The sequence below is a fragment of the Petaurus breviceps genome, unplaced genomic scaffold, assembly GCF_028583685.1.
Source record: "Petaurus breviceps papuanus isolate PSGF00001 unplaced genomic scaffold, PetGlider_PUasm1.0 176, whole genome shotgun sequence".
Classification (NCBI taxonomy): Eukaryota; Metazoa; Chordata; class Mammalia; order Diprotodontia; family Petauridae; genus Petaurus; species Petaurus breviceps.
This window is the reverse complement of record NW_027185771.1, coordinates 13111378-13138518: the sequence shown is the minus strand read 5'-3', so window position 1 is coordinate 13138518 and position 27141 is coordinate 13111378. Positions and strand designations below refer to the sequence as shown.

General features: G+C 35.5%; 1 protein-coding gene across 4 annotated transcripts in view; it reads left to right on the top strand.

The window, feature by feature from the left end:
* USP10 (ubiquitin specific peptidase 10) overlaps positions 1 to 27141 on the top strand; it is an 83357-nt gene that overhangs the window by 53705 nt on the left and 2511 nt on the right. For all 4 annotated transcript variants that reach the window (XM_069085640.1, XM_069085638.1, XM_069085639.1 and 1 more), the window contains 9 exons: positions 11576 to 11667; positions 12240 to 12349; positions 12746 to 12801; positions 13100 to 13203; positions 14509 to 14608; positions 15470 to 15644; positions 19345 to 19510; positions 24350 to 24494; positions 26283 to 26348. In XM_069085640.1, coding sequence (XP_068941741.1) covers positions 11576 to 11667; positions 12240 to 12349; positions 12746 to 12801; positions 13100 to 13203; positions 14509 to 14608; positions 15470 to 15644; positions 19345 to 19510; positions 24350 to 24494; positions 26283 to 26348 — 1014 coding nt within the window. The remainder of the gene's footprint in view (positions 1 to 11575; positions 11668 to 12239; positions 12350 to 12745; positions 12802 to 13099; positions 13204 to 14508; positions 14609 to 15469; positions 15645 to 19344; positions 19511 to 24349; positions 24495 to 26282; positions 26349 to 27141) is intronic.

Sequence of the window (27141 nt, the reverse complement as noted above, 5' to 3'; positions counted from 1 at the left end):
CTAATTCTACTTAATTTAACTGTGCACTTTAAAAAACCTGCATATCATCCTCTCTTTTAGCTTTAGTGAATTGATATATTGATGTGAATTGGAGCTTTTTCATTACCAAATCAGTAAAGGACTTATACTTCTAAGTTAACACAATGTTAGTCATTATACATGAAACAGAAAAAGTTTATTTTTTGCCCTTGTAAAACTTAGAAGGGTGGTGATTTGCACAGTGGCTTTCTTAGAACCAAATATTTTTAAAAATCCTTAAAACCACAGAAGACTTTTCTGATGCCAAAGTAAAAATTATTACCTATAACAGAATTGTTAGTGCTTGGGAAAAAAACCCTATTCCCAACCATATTTTACTTTTACTTCTAAGAAGTTATTATTTTTGTCACTTTTTACAAATATTATTTCTATAACTAGGTGCCTTTGAGGTGAAATAAACTTTCATTTTTCTATTTTGCCTGTTTAATTTTGAAAGCATTCAATTTTTAATGCTTTATATTCAGTCTTAAATTTTTTATGTGACCTTCAGAGTTAGAAGAACTGGGTTTAAATTCTGGCCTTGCTACTTTTTATTAACTTTCTGATCCTGGGCTAGTCATTTAACCTTTCCTTTGCCTCAATTTCTTCATCTCTAAAATGAATGAGATTGGATTAAAAGACTTCTCAGGTCCTTTCTATCTCTAAATCTGATTTTAATCCTGGGTTGATTATCCATAGTTCAGAGTAAAAAAAAACTTCATTAAATTCATTTTGGGATTTGGCATGTATTTAATTTCTCCCCCTTCTTTTCTCTTAACAGCTCTTAATTGACTTTTCTCATGTTTTGGTTAGGACAATATTTAGAATTTTTTAATGGTTGGATACACATCAGCAGTTGAAGAAGACAACCCCTGAAGCATGATGCACATACAGAGGAAGTCAGCTTGAGATTTAAAAATTTCCATTTAATATATATACTGCCAGTCTAGAGTTGATTAAAGTCAGATAATTAAGAAATAGACTAATGGTGCTTTCTCTTTTGAAGCAAGTCCACTAAGAGATTAACATGAAGAGGAAATACACTGGAAGCTCCAGGTAGTTCTTTGGACCTACACGTCCCTATCACTCCTTAGCCAAAGGAAATTATTTAAGCTAAATAACTTGTCTGATGAGTTAGATTACTCCTGTGAACTAATTCCATAACATACTTCTTGAGATTAGCCATATGTGTGTGTGTGTGTGTGTTCTTTCTGTCGAGTTTTAAAAATACTTGGTAGCAGTTTAAAAATTTACTCAACTTCATTCAAATAATGCAAATTGTGGAAGCCACATGACCACAAAAGTATAGTGTTTTGAAAGTACAGTTCTTTTCTTACGTAGACCCCTGACTTTGTCTTTCTCTTTGTGTTATTAGAAATACTTGTAATGAGTTGACCTCAGTTTTTCTCTTAACTTTTCTTAAAGTAAGGCCTGTTATAGCTGCCCCATTATGTTAATTCTTCCCTAGTGACATGAAAAACGTGAACATATTTCATTAAAATTTCTCCTTTTTGTAGTTTAAATATTATACAGTTCAGTTTTTACAATGGAGAGGATCTTAAGTTGTTTTAGGTTTACTTCATAACATCAACAATTTGTATGATTTCAAGTTCACGTATTTAAAATAATATATTGAATTCTAGTTACATAGAAAGTTTGTTGGTCTTTGTTGTAATGAGATTTGACCTATATTAAATTATTAAGATGGATATACCACTTGCATTGTAATTTTATGTTTATTGTTATATATATTTGGTTTGAAGTCAAGAGTAGGCTATCTTCATGGGCTATCCTTGTAGATTTTCCACAGTCCATTATTATACCTGACTCCTCCCCCCTGCTGTCTAGTAAGTACCCTTCTGACATTATTTGGTGTGTGCTCAGGAAGTAATACAGTCTAATTTAAACATCACCAGAGGCCAAATGAAGGCGAAATAAAAAGGTACACTGTTTGGAAAAGAAATAAGAACCACATGAAGTATCCTGAAGCCAACTACAGTCAATTCTTGATAGTTTTTTTCTTGCCAAGTATCGCCTCCATCTTTTTGTTCACGTCATTCACCTTTCCCAAATTCTTCCTTAATACCACCAACTATGTCTGTTACTATGTCTATTACTTCCTTTATGCAGTCTGCATTGAAGTAGTAACTGGAAGAAGTTTTTATTTTTATTTATTTCTTTTGGAGGAGGGAAGGCAGGGCAATTGGGGTTAAGTGACTTGCCCAAGGTCACACGGCTAGTAAGTGTTAAGTGTCTGAGGCCATATTTGAACTCGCATCTTCCTGACTCGAGGGCCGGTGCTCTGTTTTCACTGTGCCACCTAGCCGCCCCAGGAAGAGGTTTTTAGAAAGCAAAATGCCAAGTTTCCTCCTATATCCAGGGAAGGTGTGAGCCAGTAAGAAGAGAAATGGGGAAGGGGAGTAATCTCTTTTGTTTTCCAGCAGGGAATAGAAAGCATCTGAACAGGTGTTCAGTGTAGAGAAGACAGATGAACTTAATAGCTTGTCCCAAATCAATTATTTTGAATCATTTATATTGATATATAAGTAAACCATATATTTAAAATATATCGTTTAGATAAAAGATTCTTCCATTAGCATAGATAATGAAAGAGCTTTATGTACCTTTCATATATTTATTAGAATTTGATGTTTTTATTAATTTTTTCCCCCAAATTGGCATTTTTTTTAAAAGGTTTGCATTATTTATAATCATGTAGATGAACTTTTTGGGGGGTGGCAGGTGGGGGTGATGTGACACATCATCCCCTAGCCATTCCGTAAAGTGCCCTAACCTTAAGGGTATTCTTTTGTGATTTACATTTCTTTAGACAAAATTTGCAAAAATTAGAAAAAAAATCACCTGTAGATTTGAGGTCATTGTAGTTCAAGACATACCAAAGCCATACTGTTCTTTTGCAGAAAACTGCCAAAAAAGATATGTGTGTGTCTATTCTGTAGGAACTAAAGTTCAATTCTCCCAGTCATAAAGACATAAGCTATTTCTATAGCCAGTAGGTGGCAGTAAATGTTGGTCACTTTGCTGTCCTTCACCAGATCAGGTGACCAAGATAGTGAGTTCTACCAAATGTGTGTTAATGAGGAAAAGAGAGAGACTTGGAGCATATTTTGGACAGTTAGGAAGATCACAGAAAAGCAGGTCAAGAACATCTGAATGTCGGTTATGTGTCAATTAATGAGTCTTTTGAATCAATGAAAGTTCTGCACCTGAAGTTTTCATGGATTTTTAAATGGTAATATGACGTTTTAAGTCCTAATTTTGATGGGGAAGCTAATTTTAGATGCATAACATATGCATAATAGCACAGTGTTACTGTTTGTATAAGAAAATGTACAGTGCTTGAGAAGTGATAGAGTTCATTATAACTAATTGAGTGATACATAGAAATTTAATGTATACCAACTTTGTACATTAAATGGTGTACATTAAAAAAAATAGGCCATCAAGCAACTTCATTTTTTTATGCTTCAGCAGATTTCATAGAGTTTGAACTCTTTTTCATCATTCACTGAAAATAGTTTGAGCAAGCAGTTGGTGTTCCTGATTATTTTTAAGTACTCAATTTTCTTTGCTTATGTAGTATAAAGTAATTCTATTAATTATGGCGTATTCTGAAATCCTTTGCAGCTAGGTTGTATTGCACACGAAAAGGAAGGATAGATGTGGGGCATCATTTACATAGAGTTGCTGATTAAAATTGTAGCGTGGGTTTCCAGTAAGGTATTGGAAATGTGTACTAATGGAAGAATGCTACCTCTAAAAGAAACAAAATAAAAAGTCAATACAGTCAACTCCTGATTGCTTACATTGGTCAAAGTCAGATACAGATCATGTGCATAGCTTAAGCTTTATAGTTGGCTTAGGGATATGAAGGGTATATCCCAAGTAACTTGGCTCTGAGTTGCTAAAGATAGGTATAAAGTATGTAATTCCACACAGAAGTTACAACATTTTGTCGTCTCTGTTTGAGCAGAGTTGGACAGGGGGAAGTGGTGGTGCGAGGAATGCATTACTTTTTAGACATAAGTGATTACATCATCTTTGAAGAAGAAACCACATCAGAGTTTGCTGAAACAACCTTGACTTGATGTTGAGGTGCTTGGGTTCTGTAACCTTGTATAGGTCAGTTCATCTCTCTGAGCTACCATTTCCTCATTTTACAGATGGGGACAATAATACTTGAATTACCTGCCTCACAAGGCTGTTAAGAAAGCGCTTTATAAACTGTCAAGTGCTATACAAATGTGAACTATATCAGATCATCATGCCAGAAGTCTCACAGTCATACAGTAAGCCATATCACAGTTTATTGTCTCCCTATTTTCTTCTACCATCAATAAGAATACTAACTAAACAGCTACTTATCAGGGGACAATTGAGGGAAATTACTCCTTGAGAGCGGTTCGTTTTGAATTTAAAGGTTTATAAACCTTTTCTAATGGTTAACCCAGGGTTCTTTTTCTAATTTCTTCCCTTCTCCCTCCTGTTTCCTTGACTTTTCATAATCACTGATGTTTTCTATGACACTATGTCTTCTCTCTCCACATTCCTCTGTCTGACTTTCTTCTAGCACCTAGAATCATGTCTTATACATGGTAGGTGTTTAATAAATGTTTGTTTTATAGAATTGTTCTCACCTTTACTTTTTTTAAACTCTTTTGCCCTATTCTTGCCCCCTATTGTCTCCTATTCTTACCTGTTTCTCTCTCTCTTTTTTTTTTTTTAAAGCAATTGGGGTTAAGTAATTTGTTCAAGGTTACACAGCCAGTTATTTCTGGGTGTGGTGCTAAGTATCTGAGCCTGGATTCGATCCCCCAGGTCATCCCGACACAGTGCTCTTATTCTCTGTTTTCTCCTTAATTCTGATTCCACTGTTCCTCAGTCCCTCTCCTGTAACCTCTCTGCCTTCTCTGTTGTTTCCACCTAATTGCTATGGGCTGACTTCTCTCCTGACTTTGTAGCCTGTGTCAATCTGCCTTCTTCTTCTGACTATGTAGTTAGACTCATTTTTTCTTTCACTGAACTGCAAGATCACAGTTGAATAGTGAGCTTCATTTAAGTAGAGTATACAATAAAACTGCAAATTTTTAAGCAAAATTTACCTTAGTTTGCCTATAATCAGTAATTGACTGTTTGAATGGTAGCATGAGAATGTTTCATCTTTTTGTGTAGTAGTATTCTTTGACCACAAGGTGGAGAAGACATTCATTGATGAACACTGTAAAATATTAATCCATAGCTTGTTTATTTCATGGCCTTTGTAATTATTTTGTCAAGCAAATGTCTAATAAGTGGGCATCATAAGTGTAAATAGACCATAATATCTTCTGAATGGTCTTAACTATTTAAATTATTAAATAGGTTAGTAACTTTTGGCCTATTCTTAAATCTTTACTTTTTGTTGAAAGGGAAATTATAGATCCATAAGAAGGCTATAAAAATTTTAAACTTAATTTTAAAGAAATAAACTTGATATTTCTCCTGTGATAATTAAGGAGACATTTTCTACAAACTTTTGGAAATTGATAAAAAGAACATTGGTCAGAGAGTTATTCTAGGCTTCTATCATAGTTGAACAAATTATTTGTTTAAGTTTTAAGCTCAGCTTTCTAAAGTGGAATATCATTTGTTATTATTTGCTCTAACTTTTCCACAGGATTTTTATGAGAACCAAATAAAAATTATGGTCTGAGTGAACTTTGATATTTGGGTGGAGCCACCATAATTTTTTTCAGTGCAGAAACCCCTTCTACTAATTCCCTCATGCCCTCTATGACTCTTGTCCATATTCATCAAATATAGTGGAAGCTTTCCTAAGTGTCTCTTGAGCATATGGACAGAATTTGGGTAATTTGTGTTCTTAATATATAATTAGTCCGTCCTTTTTTCATATTATATACTTCTTTGATTACATTGTAAATAAAATCCTTTGTAAACTGTATTTCCTTTTGTTTCCATTCACTAATTTTCTTTTGTAGTAGCCTTTCCTTTCATGCAGATAAGCATTTATGATTTGATTACTTGCTTTGAGGAAAGAAGGAAAATTTAAGTGTTCATACATTTGAAGTATAAACATTTCGTTGAAAGATAAATGGTGTATAAGGAGTTTTTCAGATATACGAGTGGTTATATTTTACTGTGAGACAAAGTTCAGTAAGAAATGTAAAGAAACAAAAGCTCTAAATAAGACATCAATAGTCAGTTGAGAATTCCTAAGCTTTGAAGATATGTCTTATATAATTTCTATGTGTGTGTGTGTGTGTGTGTATGTATATATATATATGTGTCATACATATTATTTCAGAGTATGTAGTACAGTGACGGACACTTTGGCAGAATCTTTTTAAACTGAATTTGTATTTTAAAGTTGAGCAGGGACAATTTCTTTCATGTTTTAATTAATTTCCATTTCTGTTAATTTTAAAAGTCAAGAAACTTGGGGAGGGGAAGTGATTTGCCTAGGGTCACACAACCAATGAATTGCAGAACTTGAAATCAACTTAGATTCTTAGTCTCCAAAATCAGAGCACTTGTATAAATAGTAATTGGTGGACAGTCCTTATTTGAGTCCTATGATTTAAGAAATTAGAAAGGTGATTGTAACAGTTACTACGTTTCTGTGGCTCTTGACATTTTACAATTTTTTTTTTTTTTTGCCTTTTGGAGGGCAATTGGGGTTAAGTAACTTGCCCAAGGTTACACAGCTAGTTTTGTGTGTGGGTGTGTGGGTGTTAAGTGTCTGAGGCCGGAACTGAACTCTGGGCCTCCTGACTCTGGGGTCTGGCGCTTTATTCACTGTGCCACCTAGCCACCCTACAAAATATTTTCTTAACAAAAAACATCATGGTATAGGTATTATTCTGATTTTTAAAGTGAAGAAATTGAGGCTTAGAGAGGTTCAGTAACTTGCTCAGGGTCACAGTTAATAATAGTTGCACCTGAGACTTCAGATCTGCCACCTCCAAGTTCAGTTTTCTTAACACTGATCCATATGGTATTTATGTGAAGCAATTTTTCTCTTTTAGAAGATTGTTCTACATGGAAAAACTTTAATATATTAATTTTCTGCTGTATAACTGTAATAAATGAACCCAGTGTTTTAAAATCTGTCCTGGAAAGAGCATTGGATTTGGAATAGTCTAATGACCTGTTTTAATCCTTCTTTTGTCGTTTAGTACCTGTGTGACCTTGCATATGTCTCTTAATCTCTAGCTTTTGTCTAAATGACTTCTAAAGTTCTTTCTAGTTATCATAAATCTATGATTTTATGATCTTTTTATGTCATATGATAAATTGAAATGAAATGGGTTTGCAGTTAGTAAAGGAACCACAAGGGGATGCCAGAGACTTGATTTTAATGTTGTAGAACCATTGAATTTCTATCTTGTCATCACCCGGGATGATGGGTAATGACAGGCAGAATGCCTCCCAAATAGACATTTTACTGCATTTAAATATTTTGTGAAGAATTGAGGCAGTTGCAGATAATTTTTCAAAATCTCAGTTTAACTTGAAATTGTCTTTTTGCCTTTGGAATTTTCCATATGTACATTAAAATTTTGATATTTCTGGAGACTAGTATCCTATTTGAAATAACTAATTCTGGGTATTGTTATCCCTATTTAGGACACAGTTGGTAAGATTTCAATCTTATCATACATCACCTCAAGAACTTTACTCTTGTGAAGAAAATAGGACCTCACTATATGTCGAAAAGTTGCATGTTTGTTTATAGAATAATTTTTTAGTGCTTCCTGTTCTTTGAAAGTTGGGTTCAAACTTGAAGAAACATCAGAAAGGGCTTGATTGGTAGAGCCAAGGCCATTGAGGGGATAGAGGAGTTAGCTCTGGCAAGGAAGGCACCACCACTTGTCTGAAACTGGAAGGAATGGGAGTTGTTTCATGACTCTTGAAATTTTGTGGAATGGAGGGAGGTTGAAAGTATCACATGGCCTCAACCTTCTCAAGTAAGGAGATTATAGAAGATAATGTCTAGATTGGCTGCTGTGGAGAATTGTGTTATTAAAAGATCAATAAAAGAATGACCAAAAGATCGTTTATTTAAAAAAGTAAAATTTCATTGACAGGCAGTAAGAGAGAAGAGTCTAAATTATTGTTTTGAATTGATGGAATTTAAGAACATAGGCAGTTTTATTTTCAAATGTATATATTCCAGTATAAGCAGTATATTGCTCTGATGAGAATTAAAAGGGATTGAGGTAGGGCAAAGATGGAAAATTTTTCAGAACGCAGTTGGACTAAGCCTGTTGTAGAGAGAGAAGTAGAGTACGAAGTTGTCTTTTATTGAGTGTGTTTCATTGGTAACCTCCCTTCTGAGAATGGGGCGTCCAGTTGTTAGATTGTAATAGAATATTTGACTATGCTTCTAAAACTCACATTTGGTTAATACAAGTTTCACATAAAATCACTATCCAATTACGAAATGCTTTCTTTGTCCAGAGTATTGTGCTATACACTGGAAAAGATAGAAATTAAAGCCTATCTGCCTTCATGGAACTCAGTCTAATGGGAGTGAGGTTAAGTTAAATCGATGGCCCATGAACGGTTATATAAAACGTATACTATGATTGCATAATGTAGTTTTAGTGCTGTGAGAGATCTGTATTTTATATGTAATTCTACATAAAATTATCATCATTATAAAGCAGAATAGACTGAAATATAATCATTATCATTGAACCTTACAGTTGGAAGGAACTTCAGAAGGCCATGTAGTTTAACCCATACTTGAACAAGGATTCTCTTCACTGTTTTTTGCCAAGTGCTTATCTAGTCTTTGTAAATATATAATGAGAGGGAAACCACTGCCTTCTGAGGCTTTTGTTGGTAGTTCTCTGTTAGAAGTTGTTCCTTATCTCTGCAACTTCTACCCATTGTTTCTAGTTCTACTCTGTGAGGACAGATGCAGCATGTCTACACAAGTCTTGTACGAGATGGCCCTTCAGGTACTTGCAGATAGCAGTCAAATCCCTCTTCAGTCTTCCCTTCGACAAGCTAAACATCCCTAGTTCCTAAAACTAACCCTCATATGGGATTATCTTAAAGCCTTTCACCATTCTGGGCACCCATCTCTGGACATAAGTTGATCGCTTTCCTTCCTAAAATGTGGTACTAAGAACTGAACAGACTATTACAGCTGTGGTCTGTTTGGGCCCGAGTATAACAAGAACTATCACATTCCTGATCCTGGACTATCTCCTCTTCATGCACCGTAGCATTGCATGAGGTTTATTGTTTGCCATGTCACACTGTTGAGTCATTGAATTTTCAAACCACTAAAACTTTCAGATATTGTTCAGGCAAACATTATTTAACCATGCCTACCCTATTTTATGTTTGAAGTTAATTTTTATAGATATCCAAACTATAAGACTTCGCATTTATGCCTATTAAAAGTCTTCATCGGTTTGTCACAATGTTTACTGAGATGGACAAATTTCTGTCCAAGGTCTAAGGAAGGAAAGAAAATTTCCAGGGAATGAGGAGGGCTTGGGGAGTATGATAGAACCAACCGAACAAGTTCCCAGCTGTGAAGTGAAAAATTTCCACCCTGCCTTAGGCGGAAGTGGCAGGTGTCACAGACACATTACCTACCTTTTTTTTTTTTTTTTTTTTTTTTTGGCCTTTTTGGAGGGCAATTGGGGTTAAGTAACTTGCCCAAGGTTACACGGTTAGTTTTTTGTGGAGGTGTTAAGTGTCAGAGGCCAGATCTGAACTCAGATCCTCTTGACTCCGGGGCCGGCCCTTTATTCGTTGCGCCTCTTTACCTACTTATTTATTCTATTTCCTGGATACTGTTTTGTGTGGTATTACTTTGTTAGCAGACTTAGTAACCACAGGAAAATTTGTATGAGCATATTCACTATAGAGAAAGCACTCCTTTACGGTCCTCAGCAGAATATGAAAGCCCATGTTAAATATGGCATAATGGAAAGGTTATTGGGCTGGAGTCAAAAAAACCTAAACACGTGTTTTAGCCTCTTACACTTATTACTTGCCATATATAGCAAGTCAACTTTCCAAGGATACTAATATTTGCTATGCCTACTTTATAGCATTGAGATTCAGGTGAGAAAGTACATGTGGAAGTGCTTTGGAAGATTGTAAAGCATTTTATTAGTAATGGAAATTCTAAAACCTACCATAACTGGAATTTTACATTTATATATTTATTTATACTTAGTCTTGGGGGAAGGGGGGGATTAAGGGAAGATGTATAATTAATCCATATTCCCTATATTCAAAAAGCTACTGACTTTGAAGGGAATTAAAAGCTTTTAAGTTACATTTGATTCTCTTCATTTGAAAGTAGCTTATTGATCTTATATTTGCATTCTGAGTTCAAATTCAGAACACCATTACTTTATCTACCCTGTTGAGAGTTAGATTGTAGAGGCTGTGGAGGAGGACCCAATAAATTTTAACTTTATGTACAACTGCACAAGAGAAGGTGTTAATTCCCAACATCTGTATGGTAGAACTAACCTCTCTAGGTTAATCACTTTCCATGCATTCTGAATTGAGGAGTGAGGAAAAGTTACTTTGGACTCAAATTTTTATATGATGGTATTTGAAAGCCGGTTTTTTTCTAAATTGAGGGCTGACTGACTTGAATGGTTTGTCTCTAGAAAAAAAGTTGATCTTTAATTCCCTACTATTCTGTGTATGGCTGTCAGAAATATTTCTATTTAGACTTTTAAAATCAGTTTTAAAACAGGGAGGCAACATGGTTTAATGGAAATAGCATTGATCTTGGAGTCCTAACTGTGGTTTGAATTTTGACCATCTGTGTGACTGGGCAAATAATTTTAACTTTTCTGGGCTTTGGTTTTCTCAGCGAGTTCTATGGGAGGATCTTTAAGATCCCTGATGGTATAAAGTCCTGTGATCCTAGGTTTTTGGGGGGAAATAATGTCTTGACAATTTTTGTTTGTTTTTAGCAATTTTGATGCTTGTTCTTTGAACATCTGAAATCTTGTTATGCGTGTTACTGTGATATAGACCAGAGGTGTCAAACATGCAGTCCCAAGAGGGGGTGAAGCTATTTTAAAATGTAATTGGGACACAGTTAAAATAAATTAAAATACAGTAGAGCATAGATAATGTTAACACATGGTTTTCTAAGTCAATATGCAGTCCACAGGGATCCTTATTGTGGTTTAGTGGTCCCTGTTTCTATTTGAGTTTGACACCGCTGATGTAGACAGTAACTAAGCATTTATGGGGAATAAAAGATGCTTTTAATTAGGAAAATGAAATTAAATTAGTGTAGGATAGTTACAGAGGTTATGACAATGGGCAATCTCATTCTTTTAGTTAACTCCGATTTTGTTTCTACCAAAAAGAAATACTTCCTATTTTAAAAATTTATAGGGAAAAATAATTGCAGCTTAACTAATGCTTTCCTTTTTGTATATGTATTTATTAAAGGTAGGAATTTGGAAAGTGGAATGAAAAGTTTGACTTACATGGCACTTGTCTTCATTTATTAAATGTGTTATCTTTAAATTTACAGAATTGCTAGAAAATGTAACGCTAATACATAAACCAGTATCTTTGCAACCCCGGGGGCTGATCAATAAAGGAAACTGGTGCTACATCAATGCTGTATCCTTTCCCAAAGTTTACTTACCTTTTTTTTTTTGGTTATCTTTCTATTGAGTTTAATCCAGAAGCTTTTAACTTAAGGACTATGCATTTATTTTAAAAAACATTTTGTTAACTGTTTCAATGTAATTTGATTTCCTTTAGCTTATAAATGACAATAAACCAAGACTAATGGGTTAAACCAAAATTTCGAGGTTCCTTCTACTTGGAGCATGCTCAGAGTTTGATTTACTATTCACTAGTCATGTATAATCAGGGTGGTTTTACCAGATTTAAATGGAATTAAAACTTTTTTGATCAGCTAGGATTTTTATTAAAAATATTTTGTATGTACAGTCTTGTTTTCATAATAAATTCCTACATTGATTTTAATGAGAAAGGGGAAAGATTATGTGATTGGTTAATCCTTATGTGTGCTCAAAAACTGAACCATTATGACTTTCTTACTGTTTTTATTTTTAAAACTTACTTAAAAAAAAAAACAGAACTTTTAAGTCATTATGTGTTTGATTTGTCTTAAGGAAACATTGTTTCTTGCTTTGCCTTTATTCCTCCTTAATACTGTTATCTAGACTCTGCAGGCATTGGTGGCTTGCCCCCCAATGTATCATCTAATGAAGTTCATTCCATTGTATTCCAAAGTGCAGCGGCCATGCACATCGACACCCATGATAGACAGTTTGTAAGTAGTGTCCTTAGGAGTGTTTATTTCTGTGGCCTGTCTTTTATACTAAGAGATTAAGTAATTTAACAGGATTGTGTGCTTTCTGAAAATGAATATACACTTCTTTTGAGTATTGTGGTGCCTGTTTTATGAGCTTATGGATTAATTTTGGCTAATGTTTCCAGAGGTTAGGTATTTAAAGCCATTATGGAAAAAAATAGCATGTTCAGCCATAAAGGAAATGGTTCTGAAGAATTAGCAATTGAAGGTCCTTTTTCTCTTGGTTTTGGTCTTTTAAGAAATATTTTGGTTGTAAATATAATTTAATATGATATTCTGTTATCTGGAATTAAACTTAATCCAAAAAAACCCATTTCTGTTGCATTTTTTACATCCTTTTCATTTTACTTCTAGTGTTCGACTAATGAATGAGTTCACCAATATGCCAATACCTCCAAAAGCCAAACAAGGTAAATTGATTAGTTAAATGGTGTTCTTATTATACAAAATGAATAATAGAGAAGGATAAGGATTAAATTGGCTTAACATAAACTTCTTATGAAACAGAATATTCTCATTTTATTTAAAATATTTCATTATAGATTAGGAGATCTAATCAGTTAGGAGATTAGTCAGTCAACAACTATTAAGTATCTGTTATATGCCTAGTTTAGAAATAGGCACACCAAGCTTCTTTGATTATAACTGCTTCCTTCCACTTCTGAATATGCTTTAATTTTTATATATTGTGTCTTATTTCTCTTGTAGCTCTTGGTGACAAGATAGTGCGGGATATCCGCCCTGGAGCTGCCTTTGAACCCACTTATATATATAGACTACTGACAGTTATCAAGTCAAGCATCTCTGAAAAGGTTGGAGATTTCTCTAATGTATTTAATATTAAATTGTGGCAGCTAGGTGCCTCAGTGGATAGAGCCTAAACCTGGAGTGATGCAAACTTGATTTTGAATCTGACCTCAGACACTTAATAGCTCTGTGACCCTAGAAAAGTCACCGTACCTGTCTGCCTCAGTTTCCTTATCTGTAAAATGGGAATAATAATGGCATTTATGTCCCAGGGGTGTCTGAGAATAAAATGAACCATTTATAAAACTTTGCAAACCTTAAGTGCCCTATAAATGCCAACTATTATGATTATTAATTGTATTTATTGCCAGTCTGATTGTCAATCTACTGTGTAAAAAATACTTTTTAACATTGGATAAAATATTTGGAATACCAGGACTTTGGATCAGATTCAGGTATAGCCTAGAATCACCAGTGTGAATTCAATGATGTTTAAGGAATATTTATTCACAGGAAAAAAATGAAACAAACAGATTTATTTTTCAAGTCTGAGATCAGGGTATTATTCAGTGATAATGGAAAGATGGAAGTTCATTGTAATGCAACAGGACACTAATAAGCACCTGTCACAGTGTAGAATTTAGTGTTTTGGGATTGCTCTGAATTTAATTTTAAATACCTAATTATGTAAGGATCTATGGTGGCATTTTAAATCAGTTCTTGAACACATAATATTGGCATTTATTTTTAGGTTTCTAATAGCTAATATTTATATAGCGCTTACAAAACTGGTTGTGTAAATTATCTTGTTAGAGCCACATACTGATGTTGTGAGATAAATATAGATATATTGTCATTTTATAGTTGAGGAAAGTGAGGCTCAGAGGTTGTGCGCCCATAGTCAGATAACCAGTGTCAGAGGTGAGATTTGAACCCAGGTTAAATACTTTTTCCACTAAGCCACTTTGCTTCACAGATATTTGACCTCAAATGGAGCTAGTTACAGAGTGATGGAATTGGAATCAAACAAATTACATTCAAATCTCAGCTTTTACTATTTATTATCTGTAAGATCTCAGGCAACCTACTTAACCTCTCCATTTTTCTGTTGCCTCATTTGTTTAAAAAAAAAAAAGATAAATTGAACTAAGTAACTTCTGAGGTTCCTTCCAGTTATAATCCTACAACACTTACACAAGGCATACACACTTTACCTGTACCCTGTTGAGATATAGATATAAGTTCCCAAAGGGGTACTCAGAATCTAAAGGTAGATGACCTTGTTTCCCCAAAAGAGACATCAAAAAGGAGAGATGGGAAGGTGCATAGCTTGCGAATATTTTGAGAATGATAACTCTTTTCCTTTTTAGGGTCGGCAGGAAGATGCTGAAGAATATCTAGGATTTATTCTAAATGGACTACATGAAGAAATGTTGAATTTAAAGAAGCTTCTTTTACCAAATAACGAAAGTAGGCTGTCTGAATTGCTCAGCTATGTTGAAAGAGTTCCCAAGAATTGTTTTAAATAAATGTTTAGCTGTTTTTCCCACCATTCTTGCCTTCTGTTAAAAAAAACAAACAAACAGTAGTTTTGGGGCAACTAGGTGGTACAGTGAATAGAGCACCAGCCCTAGAGTCAGGAGGACCTGAGTTCAAATGTGGCCTCAGACACTTAACACTTACTAGCCATGTGACTTTGGGCAAGTCACTTAACCCCAATTGCCCTGCTTTCCCCCCTCCAAAAAGCAAAAACAAACAAACAAAAAAATAGTTTACTTTTTGAATGTCTGGTGATCCTAGCTGTGGGCCTACTTCTAGAAAATTGTCTTAAAAAGTATTCAAAAGGAATATTATTTCTGGAGAAGAAATAATATATTCAAGAAACATCTTTAGATGCTGTCATCATTGTTGACAAACTTGAAGTACATGCTCATGTAAGGTATTAATGTTAGGTAATGTCCCAAGTCAGTAAAATCTGAACACCATTTTACATTAACACTTTCCAAAGCTTCTGTAAGAATATTTGTACTTTTAAACCAGTTTTAGTTAACGTGCAAAGTTTTTAAAGTTGAATTTTGAGGTTTATCCACCAAACTAAGTACATATTCCAAATGATTATCTTTTGAATTCTAGCACCTCTAGCTTAAAAATAATATATGCACTCTAAATAATTCAAGGAGAAGCATCTTTTTAAAAATTTTATTTTGATTACCTGAATAGTTTATGTATTGATTAAAGTTTTTAAAAATTTAAACTAGAAGGCCTTAAGTAGCTAAAACAATTTGCCAACATTTTTAATAGATGAAAATATAAGCTATATTTCTCTTTCAGAATTTTCAGTTTCCAATGGACCTGAGACACAGTCTGTACCTGAAGATGAACAGGGACAAGGAGAAGGTAGTGAAGATGAATGGGAACAGGTTGGCCCCCGCAACAAAACATCGGTCACTCGACAAGCTGACTTTATTCAGACTCCAATTACTGGCATCTTTGGGGGACACATAAGGTATGTCGTCTTTTTAAAATATTTACCATTTGTAGAACTGCTTTAATACTTTGACTTCTTAGTATTATTTGGCTCCAGAATGCTCTTCAGAATATTAGATTTGAAAGGAAATATCTCTTTGCAGTGTCAGACATTTGCCTCTGGATCTTTCATCCTTGTTCCTGTTGCTCCCGTCTGGGCCAAACAGAGCAAGTCTCTTTAACAAGTCTGCATATGGCAAGGGCAGCTCGGTGCTTTCCCCTCTCCTGGTTGCTCCCTGTCCTCTGAATGTTGTCCATCTCATCAGTGTCCTCCCTAAAACGTGTGTGTTCGGAGTGTGACCCAATCGGCAATATGGGGCAGACATTGCTGCCTGCTCCTGGAAGCTCTGCCCCATGAATGCAGGTTGTGGGTTCCTGGGAAGCTTGAGAGTGAGGCCTTGTTCAGGCACATTTTAGGCAACTATACGAACTCCACCCCCCTTTACATTTCAAAAGTTTAATTCTTTTGAACCCAAATTTTACATTTATCCCCATCAACTTTAACTTAATTATGTATGTTTAAATCCTGGCTCTGCTTCAGTGTGTTAGCTCTCCTTGCAAGCTTGGTGTCACCTAGAAATTTGCTATTTGGGGGACCATTCTGGCAGAGGTGGTAGACCTGTGGACGTAGCAGTCAGGAAGATCTGAATCCATACCTCTTCTCATACTAGCTGTGCCACCCTGCACAATGTACATACTCAGGCCCAGTTTACCCATCTGTAAAATGAGGAAACCTTCCAGGGTGGTTAGGAGGGTCATGATATATGTAAAGCACTTTGTAAACTTTAAAAATACTGACCATTGATAGACATATCACAGGCCTACAGTTCTCTGGGGCATGCCAGTGGGCCCTCTAGGTTGAAATAAAATTCTACCTCACTAGGCACTCTAGAATTTAGGAAGAACTGTAGAGTTTATCTGAAATCTCTAATTTTACAGTTTATGACAAGAACCAGAGCTGTAACTGATTCAGAAGGAGTAATAGATTTGGAATGAGAAGATGTATGTTCCAATCCTAGTTTTGCTAATTACTGGTTAATGTGACCTTGGGCAAGTCACTTTCTTCTTAGAACCTGTTTCTCTGTCTAGAAAAGAAGTTTGAATTAAATGATCTCTAAACCCTTTACTAGGTCAGAATTCCGTGATACAATCTAGGAACCAAAACAAACATCAGTAATGCCAGTGCATTTTGATAGAATCATTAGAAAATGCAAAATCAAAGCTGTCCTAATTACTTTAGCTAAATAGCTCATATCTGAGAGATCAGCTGTTGTTTAAACTTTTTTGCACTGTAGAACTGAGTTAGTTTATCCTATGACACTAATCTCAAATGAACAAAGACTTTTAAATATAGAAACAAATCAAAGAAAATAAATTAGTTTATTTCATCATCATGTTTGTTTTATAAAGGGAAAGATACCTGTACTTCAAACCATACTCAGTTTGTTTAGTCTCCTAGCCCACCACAGAAACAGTATTACATGTTGAATTACTAGAATGTTTCTTTCTCTGAGACAAGATGAGAGAGAGAACATCTGAAATCAAGTCAGCTGCTGCCACGCCATATTGACACCTCAAGCATCAAAAGTAGAAAAAATATAATGGAAAAAAAAAAAAACCTAAGAAAACATGATAGAATTGGTACTTCCTTACTTGGAGGAATGTGTTTACCTATCCTCCTGGATTGCAAAGCCATGTTAAACATGTTTCCATGTTGGTCACATTGCAAAAAAAATGTTTAAAGCAAGAGAAAGAGTTCAGTTCTCTCTCTGGAGGTGGAAAGCATCTTTTATCATGGTTCCTTTGGAATTGTCTTGGATCATTGCCTTGATCAGATTTTCTAGGTCTTTCACAGTTAATCATCCTTACAATATTGTTGTTAGTGTATACATTGTTCTCCTGGTTCTGCTCACTTTATTTTGCATTCATATAAATCTTCTCAGGTTTTTTTGAAACCATCCTCATCATTTCTCATAGCACAATAGTATTCATCACAAGCATTTATCACATCTTACTCAACCATTCCCCAATTGATGGGCATTCTTCTCCATTGCAGTTCTTTGCCACCACAAAAAGAGCTGCTATATATATTTTTATACATATGGATGGGTCCTTTTCCTTTGTTTAAGATAAAAGACCTAACAATGGTTGTGCTGGATCTAAGAATATGTACAATTTTGTAGTTCTTTGGTCATAATTCCAAGTTGCTCTATAGAGTTAGATTGTTTTACAAATCCAGCAGTAATGTATTAGTGTCCCTGTTTTCCCTCATCCCCTTCAGCATTTATCATTTTCCTTTTCTGTCATGTTAGCCAATTTGTTGGGTAGAAGGGGGTACCTCTCAAAATTGTTTTAATTTGTATTTCTCTAGTCAGTAATGATTTAGAGTATTTTTTTCTTGTAACTATTGATAACTTTGGTTTCTTTTTCTGGATATTACCTGTTCTGTCCTTTGACCATTTATCAGTTGGGAAATAGTTTTTATTTTTATAAATTTGACTTAGTTCCCAATACATTTGAGAAATAAAGGCCTTTATCAGAAAAACTTGGTGTAAAACTCCCCATTTCTTACTTTCCTTTTGATTTTGGCTGCCTTGGTTTTGTCTGTGCAAAAACATTTAAATTTAATGTAATCAAAATTATTCCATTTTACTTCCTGTGATCTTTTATGACTCTTGTTTGGTTATAAGCTCTTCCCTTATCCATGTATTTGATAGGCAAATTTTTCTATGCTCCTCTAATTTGAACTTGTCATCACTCTTTATTTCTAAACCAGGTATCTATTTTGATGTTGTCTTGTGTTATCTAACAGTGTAAGATGTTGGTCTATACCTAATTTCTGCCAACCTGCTTTCTAGTTTTCGCAACAATTTTTGTCAAGTAGCGAGTTCTTTTCCCAAAAACTTGGATTTTTTTTTCTTATCAAATGTTAGATTACTGTGATCATTTACTGCTGTGTGTGTGTGTGTGTGTGTGTGTGTGCTTAATCTATGCCACTGATCAACCACTCTATTTCTTAACTAGCAACATTGTTTTCATGATTACCACTTTATAATACAGTTTGAAATCTAGTACTGTTAGGCCACCTTCCTTCACTTTTTTTTCCATTGATTCCCTTGATGAATGACCTTTTTACTTCCAGATGAATTTTGTTGGGGTTTTTTTTTTAGCTCTATAAAGTAATTCTTTGGTAGTTTGATTCATATGGCACTGAATAAGTTAATTTATATAGAAATGTCATTTTTATTATATTGACTCAGGCTACTCACAGGCAAGTCATATTTCTCCAGTTGTTTAGATCTGTCTTTATTTGTATGAAGAGTGTTTTGTAATTATGTTCATATAGTTCCTGGGTATGTCTTGACAGGTAGACTCCCAAATATTTTATACTGTCTGTGGGAAATTCACTCTCTTTCAAAACATTTTGACAAAGTTGAACTTAAATGCAAAGAGTTGCAAGCTGGTGATGGAGTATATTGAAAGTGTTTATAGGAGTCATATAACATTCAACTTGGAAGAAATGATATGCTCTATTTCAGATTATCTTTGAAATAAATAACTTTTGAATTGATTATCTTTTGAAATAAATAACTTTTATCTTCTTTCTACCCTAATGATTAGCTTTAGGAGATAGTGGCAGAAGTTATGTTTTCTATAATCTTGTTTTTCTATTCTTTCAGATCTGTAGTTTACCAGCAGAGTTCAAAGGAATCTGCTACTTTGCAGCCATTTTTTACCTTGCAGTTGGATATCCAGTCTGAGAAGATCCACACAGTCCAGGATGCATTGGAAAGTCTAGTAGCAAGAGAGTCTGTCCAGGGATATACCACAAAAACTAAGCAAGAGGTATTTTCACAGAGATAACAAGCTGTGAGGGAAAGAGCCTTGGGCTACACAGGGGAAGATGGCAGAGCAAGAATTTGAACCAAGGTCCCTGAATTCAACTCCCGATTCATTGTTTGCTTCACTACATTAGATTGTTCAAAGCAGTTCCGTTGGTACTGAAATTTAAAAATTAGATCTCCAGGAGAGAGATTACAAAAGAATTAATTCTTCTATCCAAGATATATGTCTAATTTCACTTTTCCCCCCTAAAAATACTAATTGATTACTTAATCATTATTATATTACTAATTTAGCCTAAACTATGATAGTTGAGCCCAATGGATTTAGGTTCCCTTGTATTCATTACAGTGCCATTTAATAGTTTCCTTAATGTCAATTAAACATGCATTCAATTTTAGAAACCCAGCTCAAATGATCTCAACGTACTGTATGACATTGGCAAAATTCCCTTCCTTTTCTGGATTTCAGTCAATCAACAAGCATTTATTAAGCTGCTATGTGCCAGGCAGTATGGTAGGCCCCTAGAGGTACAGATATAAAAGATGAATTGATTCCTATTCAAGAAGTTTACATACTATCAGAGATAAAAGAAAATATACATAAGTATATACAGATTTAAGATATACAGAATAAATAACAGTGTGATTACTGAAGGTATTAAGAGTTGGGAGGGATCAGTAAAGGCTTCAGGTACAAAGAAGGTATTGCTTGAGCTGCAATCTTGAAGTAATAAAGGGATTCCAAGATCATAGGTAAGGAGGGAGGACTCCTGTTCCTAGCTTTGAGAATGGCCAGTGTGGGGGTACAGAGATAGAGATGGAATGCCATTCCTGTGGGAAGAACAGAGAACGCCGGCTTGACTTAACCATAGAACACAATGAGGGTCATATTGTATAATCAAGACCAGAAAGACAATTTGGGGCAAGATTGTAGGGGGTTTTGACAACTAAACAGAAGAGTTTATATTTTATCCGAGAGGAAATAGGGAGAATTTTCTCTTTGGTGAAAGGAGTAGATTGAGCTAAATGATCCTTAAGATTCCTTCGTCTTTTGATTTTTTTAAAAAGTTCCATGATGGGCGGCTAGGTGGCACAGTGATTAAAGCGCCGGCCCCAGAGTCAGGAGGACCCGAGATTGGTTCCGGCCTCAGACTTTTAACACACACACACACACACACACACACGCGCGCGCGTGTGCGCGCCATGTAACCTTGGGGAAGTTACTTAACCCCAATTGCCCTCCAAAAAGTAAAAAAAAAAAAAAGTTCTGTGAACCTGGTGATTGGTTGTAGTTGACACACATAAAGAGATTGATATTTCCATTATTAGGGTTCTCTAAGATTGTAACCACAGCTTAGGGAAAGAAGACTACTTCAAGATATGAAAAATGGAAAGTGAGGAAAAAAGAAATTTAAAATTTAATCTGTACTGAACTGAACAAAAATAAAATGCTGCTACTTTTTACTGTGGTTTCTATGTGATGTGGCTTATACAGTTAATTGATTACTTAATAATTGCTCTACATAACTTCTTATTTAGTACTTGCAAGATAAAGCTATAAACAACTTAGCCTGACATTTAAGATTCTTTAGACTGATTTCCAAGCCGTCTTTCCTGCCTTGTTTCACACTATTCCCTTCATGAATGCTTATGTTCTAGCCAAAGTGAACTATTAGCTATAGTATCCTTTGATCTCCTTTCTCTGTATTGTTTTCTTGAATCTTGTGTATTCAAAAGGCAACTGGTGGTGTGGTAAATAAGAGTGCTAGACCTGGTGTTAGGGAGACCCTAGTTTAAATCTGTCCTCAGACACTGAGCTGTGTGACCCTGGGCAACTCATTTGACTGCTGTCTGCTTCAGTCTCCCTATCTGTAAAATGGGGATGATAATAGCAGCTCCTTTCCAAGGTTGTGGGAATCAAGAGAGATAATAATTTTAAAGCACTTTGTAAAACTTGAAATGCTATATCAGTGCTAGCTATTAGTATCATCATGATTATCCCTGTTATTCCTACAGGCCTTGCCTAGATGAATTATCTCTGTTAAAATCCTCTTTTTTGAAAATCTAGCTCAGGTAGAATTTTTTTATGTGAAGCCTTTCTAGGTGCTCCCAGCAGAAATGGGGAGGGGAGGTTTACACGCATGTATACTTGTCTATATCTGTGTATGTGTATAGGCACATATTATATATAACATGCTGTTGTTATGGCTACATATATGCACAGCATATACTATATATACATGAAACATAGACATGTGTGTGTCTGAAGCTATTTTGTCTCTAGTCAGTTTTTCCTATTGCACTTTGCTTCTTTCTCATACTGTCTGGTTGTTCCCATATTATTTGTTGCCATGTCTTATTCTCCATTAATAGACTGTAAGGTCCTTTATGGTATCTTTTTTTTTCTTCTTTTTGGAGGGCAATTGGGGTTGTGACTTGCCCAAGGTCACACGGCTAGTTTTTGTGTTAAGTGTTTGAGGCAGATTTGAACTCAGGTCCTCCTGACTCCAGGACTGGTGCTCTATTCACTGCGCCACCTAGCCGCCCCGTTTATGGTATCTTTTTGTCTCTAGTGCTTAAAGTAAGGTCAAATAGAAATAGATTCCTGCAGGCCACATGCTGACTTAGCCACAGATTAACATTATCTGTTACATGGTATTTTTATTTATTTTGTCAACATTTCCCATTTACGTTTTAAAATGGTACTAGCTGCACTCAATCTGCTATCTGAACAGATAGTATACTTTTCACTCTAAAACATTTATTTCATAAATGTGAGAATCTAGGACCCATTGTAGGAGTAAACTGTGATTATTACTGTATCTGAAAAGACCATTTTCACTTTCGCTACAAATTGTTTGCTGTAACTTTAAATTCATATTGCTGTAGTTGAATCATTTTTCAATCACGTCTGACTCTTTGTGACCCCATTTGGGGTTTTCTTGGCAAAGATACTGGAGTGCTCTGCCATTTCTTTCTCAGTTCATTTGATAGATAAGGAAAGTGAGGCAAACAGGTTAAGTGGCTTGCCCAGGGTCACACAGCTAGTAAGTGTCTGAAGCAAGATTTCAACTCGTGAAGAAGAGTCTTCCTGATTCCAGGCCTGACATTCTATCTACTGTACCACCTAGCTGCCCTCTGAAGTTCTTGAAGCTTAATGAAAACATAAGAAAATGAGAAAAAGTTCAGTAGAGAATAATAATCTGATTTATAGGATACAAAAATATTTTGATAAAAAGAAATTTGCTTCCTAGAAATGAAACAAATGTTTAAACATTTTAAAGCCAGTCTTTAAGATGACGTGGTAGGTATTCAGTTCTTATAACTTAATTATTATAGTCTCTGTCTTTTACTAACAAGTAAAATAAATCCATTAATATTTTTCATTGGTCAGCATATCTTTGTTAAGCATCTGCTTTGCGTGAGACATAATTATGAGAAAACAAAAGCACGATTCCAAGAGCCTCCCACTTTAGTTTTAGATATGAGATGTACACATTACTTAATTAGCAATAAAGAGAATTGGTGGTAAATGTTAAATGAGTGACCTTTTCTTCTTGGCAGCCAGTATCTTTAAAGGGCTTTTTTGTTGGAGTTTTATGTTGTGGTCATCTGAAAGTCGTTTCTGTTCTCTATTTAGATTGCACCACATCTAAAAACTTCAATAAAGGTTTGATATATCAGAAAGCAGTAAAGTCATTTAAAATATGAAAAACTTAATTATTAGATTAGTAGGTGTACAGAAATATTACTGGAATATAAAAGGCATATCTTAAAAAAGAGAAATAGGATGGAAACTCAGCCAAGTATAAAAGTGGCAGTCATTGTTAGACCGAGACCTAGAAGGTCAGTCCAGGTGGGCCTCATAGATCATTTAGTCCATCATTTTACAGAGGAAAAAACTGAAACTGGAGACATGACTGCCCCAAGTGATCATGTTCAGTTGGAGGCAGAGCTGGGGATCAGCCCAGTCTTCCTTATTCACAATGCACTGTCCTATTTCCTCTCCACTCTTCCCCACTCCCCTTCCCCATCACCTTTTGTTAATAATAACAAGCATCATTGTTTATGAGGAGGAATATAGCATAGTGTGAAGCAGACTGGTCTTGAGGATCAAGCCTTTTCCCTGACACATGACCCCAGGCAAGTCACTGAAATTCCCTGAGTCCTCAGCAAAGCTTCAACACTACAATTTTCAGAACAGATGACCCACTGGCAACTCCCCAGACGGAAGAAGTCACAGGTCCAATAAAGAGAGAGAAAAAAAGTGGGAAAGAGGAAAATTCACACCTGGTATTTTATTCTGTGGAAACCCCTTCTCCCAGTGCAGCTCAGCCACTTGTCTGGAACCTTGCTGTTGTTAGATTCCACCACAAGTCAGGGTACAAATCATACGTGGTGTGTGGACTTCTGGAAAAGCTTAGAGTGTGCATCTGGTGACAGAGCAAATGGGTGTCATTGAGAATCTGGTTTGCTCTGTTCGGACTTCTTGTTGTCTGCCTCCAGGTTGGCAACAGGGTGACTGTCTTCAGCTGTAGTAAGGCTTGGAAGACTGTCCCCTGTGTCACAAGGTCTGTGGGCTCCAGGGAGACAGAGTTCTTACTAGCAAAGGGAATCAGTCAGTCACTCTCTCTATAATCCCTTTTGGTTCCAATTTTCAGTTACTTTTCTTTCTCTCAAATTCATTATTGCCCTAAGCTACTCAAGCACTTAGAGGGATTATTTCACCTCTCATTTCAAAGGGGACAGTTATAGGGGAGAGATGAGGGATCATTTAGCAGACAGGTAGTCTTCTGCTTTCAGACAGGCATGATGCATTCATGTGCCCTCTGTGTCTTAGGTTGAGATTAGTCGGAGAGTGACCCTGGAAAAGCTCCCCCCTGTTCTCGTTCTACACCTCAAACGGTTTGTGTATGAGAAGACTGGTGGATGTCAAAAGCTTATTAAGAATATCGAGTATCCTGTGGACTTGGAAATTAGCAGAGGTAATATTCAATATGGGAAGCATGTTTTCTTAAAGTTTTTAAAAGATAGGATATTTTAAAGATATATTGATTTAAGACCTTGGTTTTAACCATTTCATGTTAACATTGAAAAAAGTCTTTTTTTAAAAATCATATTAGGTTTTTACATGAACATTATGGTTGAATATTGTATATTTTTGAATACTGGATATTGTCTAGAGGAAGACTAGTGGATATGTCTTAAGTTTTATCAAAGAGGAAAATTTTTTAAGTTAGCAAACCACAGCCTACATTTTTTTTTTTACTTTGAAAAAGTATGGGAAGAATTTGTTCTTATTTTCTTGATTTTATTCTGGTGGCAGATATTGGAAAAGTTGTAAATGTACTTTACCTTTGTGTATTATCATTCATTGTTTAGATTTTATTGTTATTTTATTATGGTCATTAAACATAGAATTTAGTAATTTTCAACTTTAGGATAACTTAAGATAGTAGTTACTGTTTGATTATTCTACATCTAAGTGCCCTCTGCTGGGTAACCCTGGGTTTTTGAAAGCTGTGCCAGTGGTTGAAACTTTACTTGCCCCCCTACCAAGCTGGAAAGGTTTCCAGTTTGGGTGTGCCATCTGAGAGAACCAGACTATCCCAGTTCAGAGTCACATCACTGAAGAGTTAGTCATGCTTGTTCACAAAGCCAGCCTGTTCAGGTGTTTCAGTCTGTGTCAGTAAAGGGGAAAGTATCCACACCAGTAAGAGCACATGTGGTTTGAAACACACAAAACCCAGTTTTAAGTAAAGCAGCATGACTGAGGAATGGGATGTTCTGGCTAAGTGAATGCAAGCCAGTTACTCAGTGGGAGCTGTCCTGGGGAATCTTTCATGGGAGCATAGCCATAGTGATGAATTATTTTTAATCTGTTCATCAAAATAATCATCAATTCCCATGCATTTTAAAAGACAGCTAAGAAAATACAAAGTTGCAGAGTTGTCCTGATGACTTTATTAGGTAATATACATCTAGTTAGAAAAATAAAATCTTTCCCCAAGAGTTCTCAGTAGAAGAAAGTGTGAGGCATCAGCAGAATCTATAATACATGTATTTCCCAGAAGAAAAATTTGAGTAAGGTTATACAAATGTAAAGGTGATTCTGGCAGTATATTGGGACATTTGCAAAAGCAGACAGACATAAATCTGAAGTTGCTTTGGGGTCATTTAATTAGTAGACAAACTTAGACATGATCTGGACTAAGTATCCCCTGTAGAGCACAATTACAGAAGTAGGTAGTAGAATGTTTCAGTACATTTATTTCTTACATGATGTTCTTCACATAGGTTAACTTATATTCTCATAAACCCAGTTGATGTCTTAGATTTAAGATTGCTTTTGCTGAGGGCCTGCATGGACGCAGCACGGTAGATTTACTTTTTGACCTCTGATTTAAAAGTACATGAGGACAGTTTCTGAAGTTGCTTTTCCTTTGTTTGACTGTCTGAACAGCTGTTCTTGAGGAGGCAAACCTATAGTTTTTTTTCTAGCATGGACTTCTTAGTTTACTCTGGTGACTATTTCTTGACCTTTTAGTTAACGGGTGACAGTTTTTAAACAGTTTAAAAACTCTAATATTACTATTTTAAGCAGGGATACTTTGGTCACGACTCAATTGTTAAGCCGTTTGAAATATTTTAGTCTTTTGGGTTGGTCCCTGGTGTTTCTTAAATTATATTGAAATCTTGATGACTTTATAATGTTGTATTCAGTGTTTAGAAATCTTTCATTGCCTTAGAACTACTGTCATTTTGTTTTTCAGAGCTGCTTTCTCCAGGTGTAAAGAATAAGAATTTTAAAGGCCACAGAAACTATCGACTTTTTGCAGGTATGTAAATTTGTGTATTGTATTCAACAATGTAGTTTGTATAATTATTTTGTTAAGAAATCACTAAATCTGGGGCGGCTAGGTGGCGCAGTGAACAGAGCACCCGCCCTGGAGTCAGGAAGACCTGAGTTCAAATGTCACCTCAGACACTTAACACTTACTAGCTGTGTGACCTTGGGCAAGTCACTTAACCCCAATTGCCCCTCAAAAAAAAAAAAGAAATCACTAAATCGGGGGCAGCTAGATGGCACAGTGAGTAGAGCACCGACCCCGGAGTCAAGAGGACCTGAGTTCAAATGTCACCTCACACATACTAGCTGTGTGACCTTGGGCAAGTCACTTAACTCCAACTTCCCTGCCTTCCCCCCCCTCCAAAAAGATAAAAGAAATCACTAAATCAGGTATACCTCATCTGGAAACCTAGGTTTCTATAATTTGAAAATGATTCTTAGCCCTAAGCCAGTTCCAGAATATCTCAAAATTTTCATTTCTTTTTCGTTTGGCTGGGTGAAATGGTAATTGCTTCTACAGTTTTTTATGAGGTGATGGACGTCTATAGAGAGGCCATCACAAGGGGCAAATGCTTAACTGTAGGGAGGGTATGATACATATGATATGAAGCTCTTACTATGTGCCAGACTCTGTATTAAACATTAGGGATGCAATTACCAGCAAGTAAAATAGTCCCTACTCTCAGAGAGTTTACTTCTAGTGAAGGAAGATAAGATATAGAGATGCTAGAAAGCTTGGGTTGAGGAGTCACAAACACAAATGCAAGTGCATACACACACAT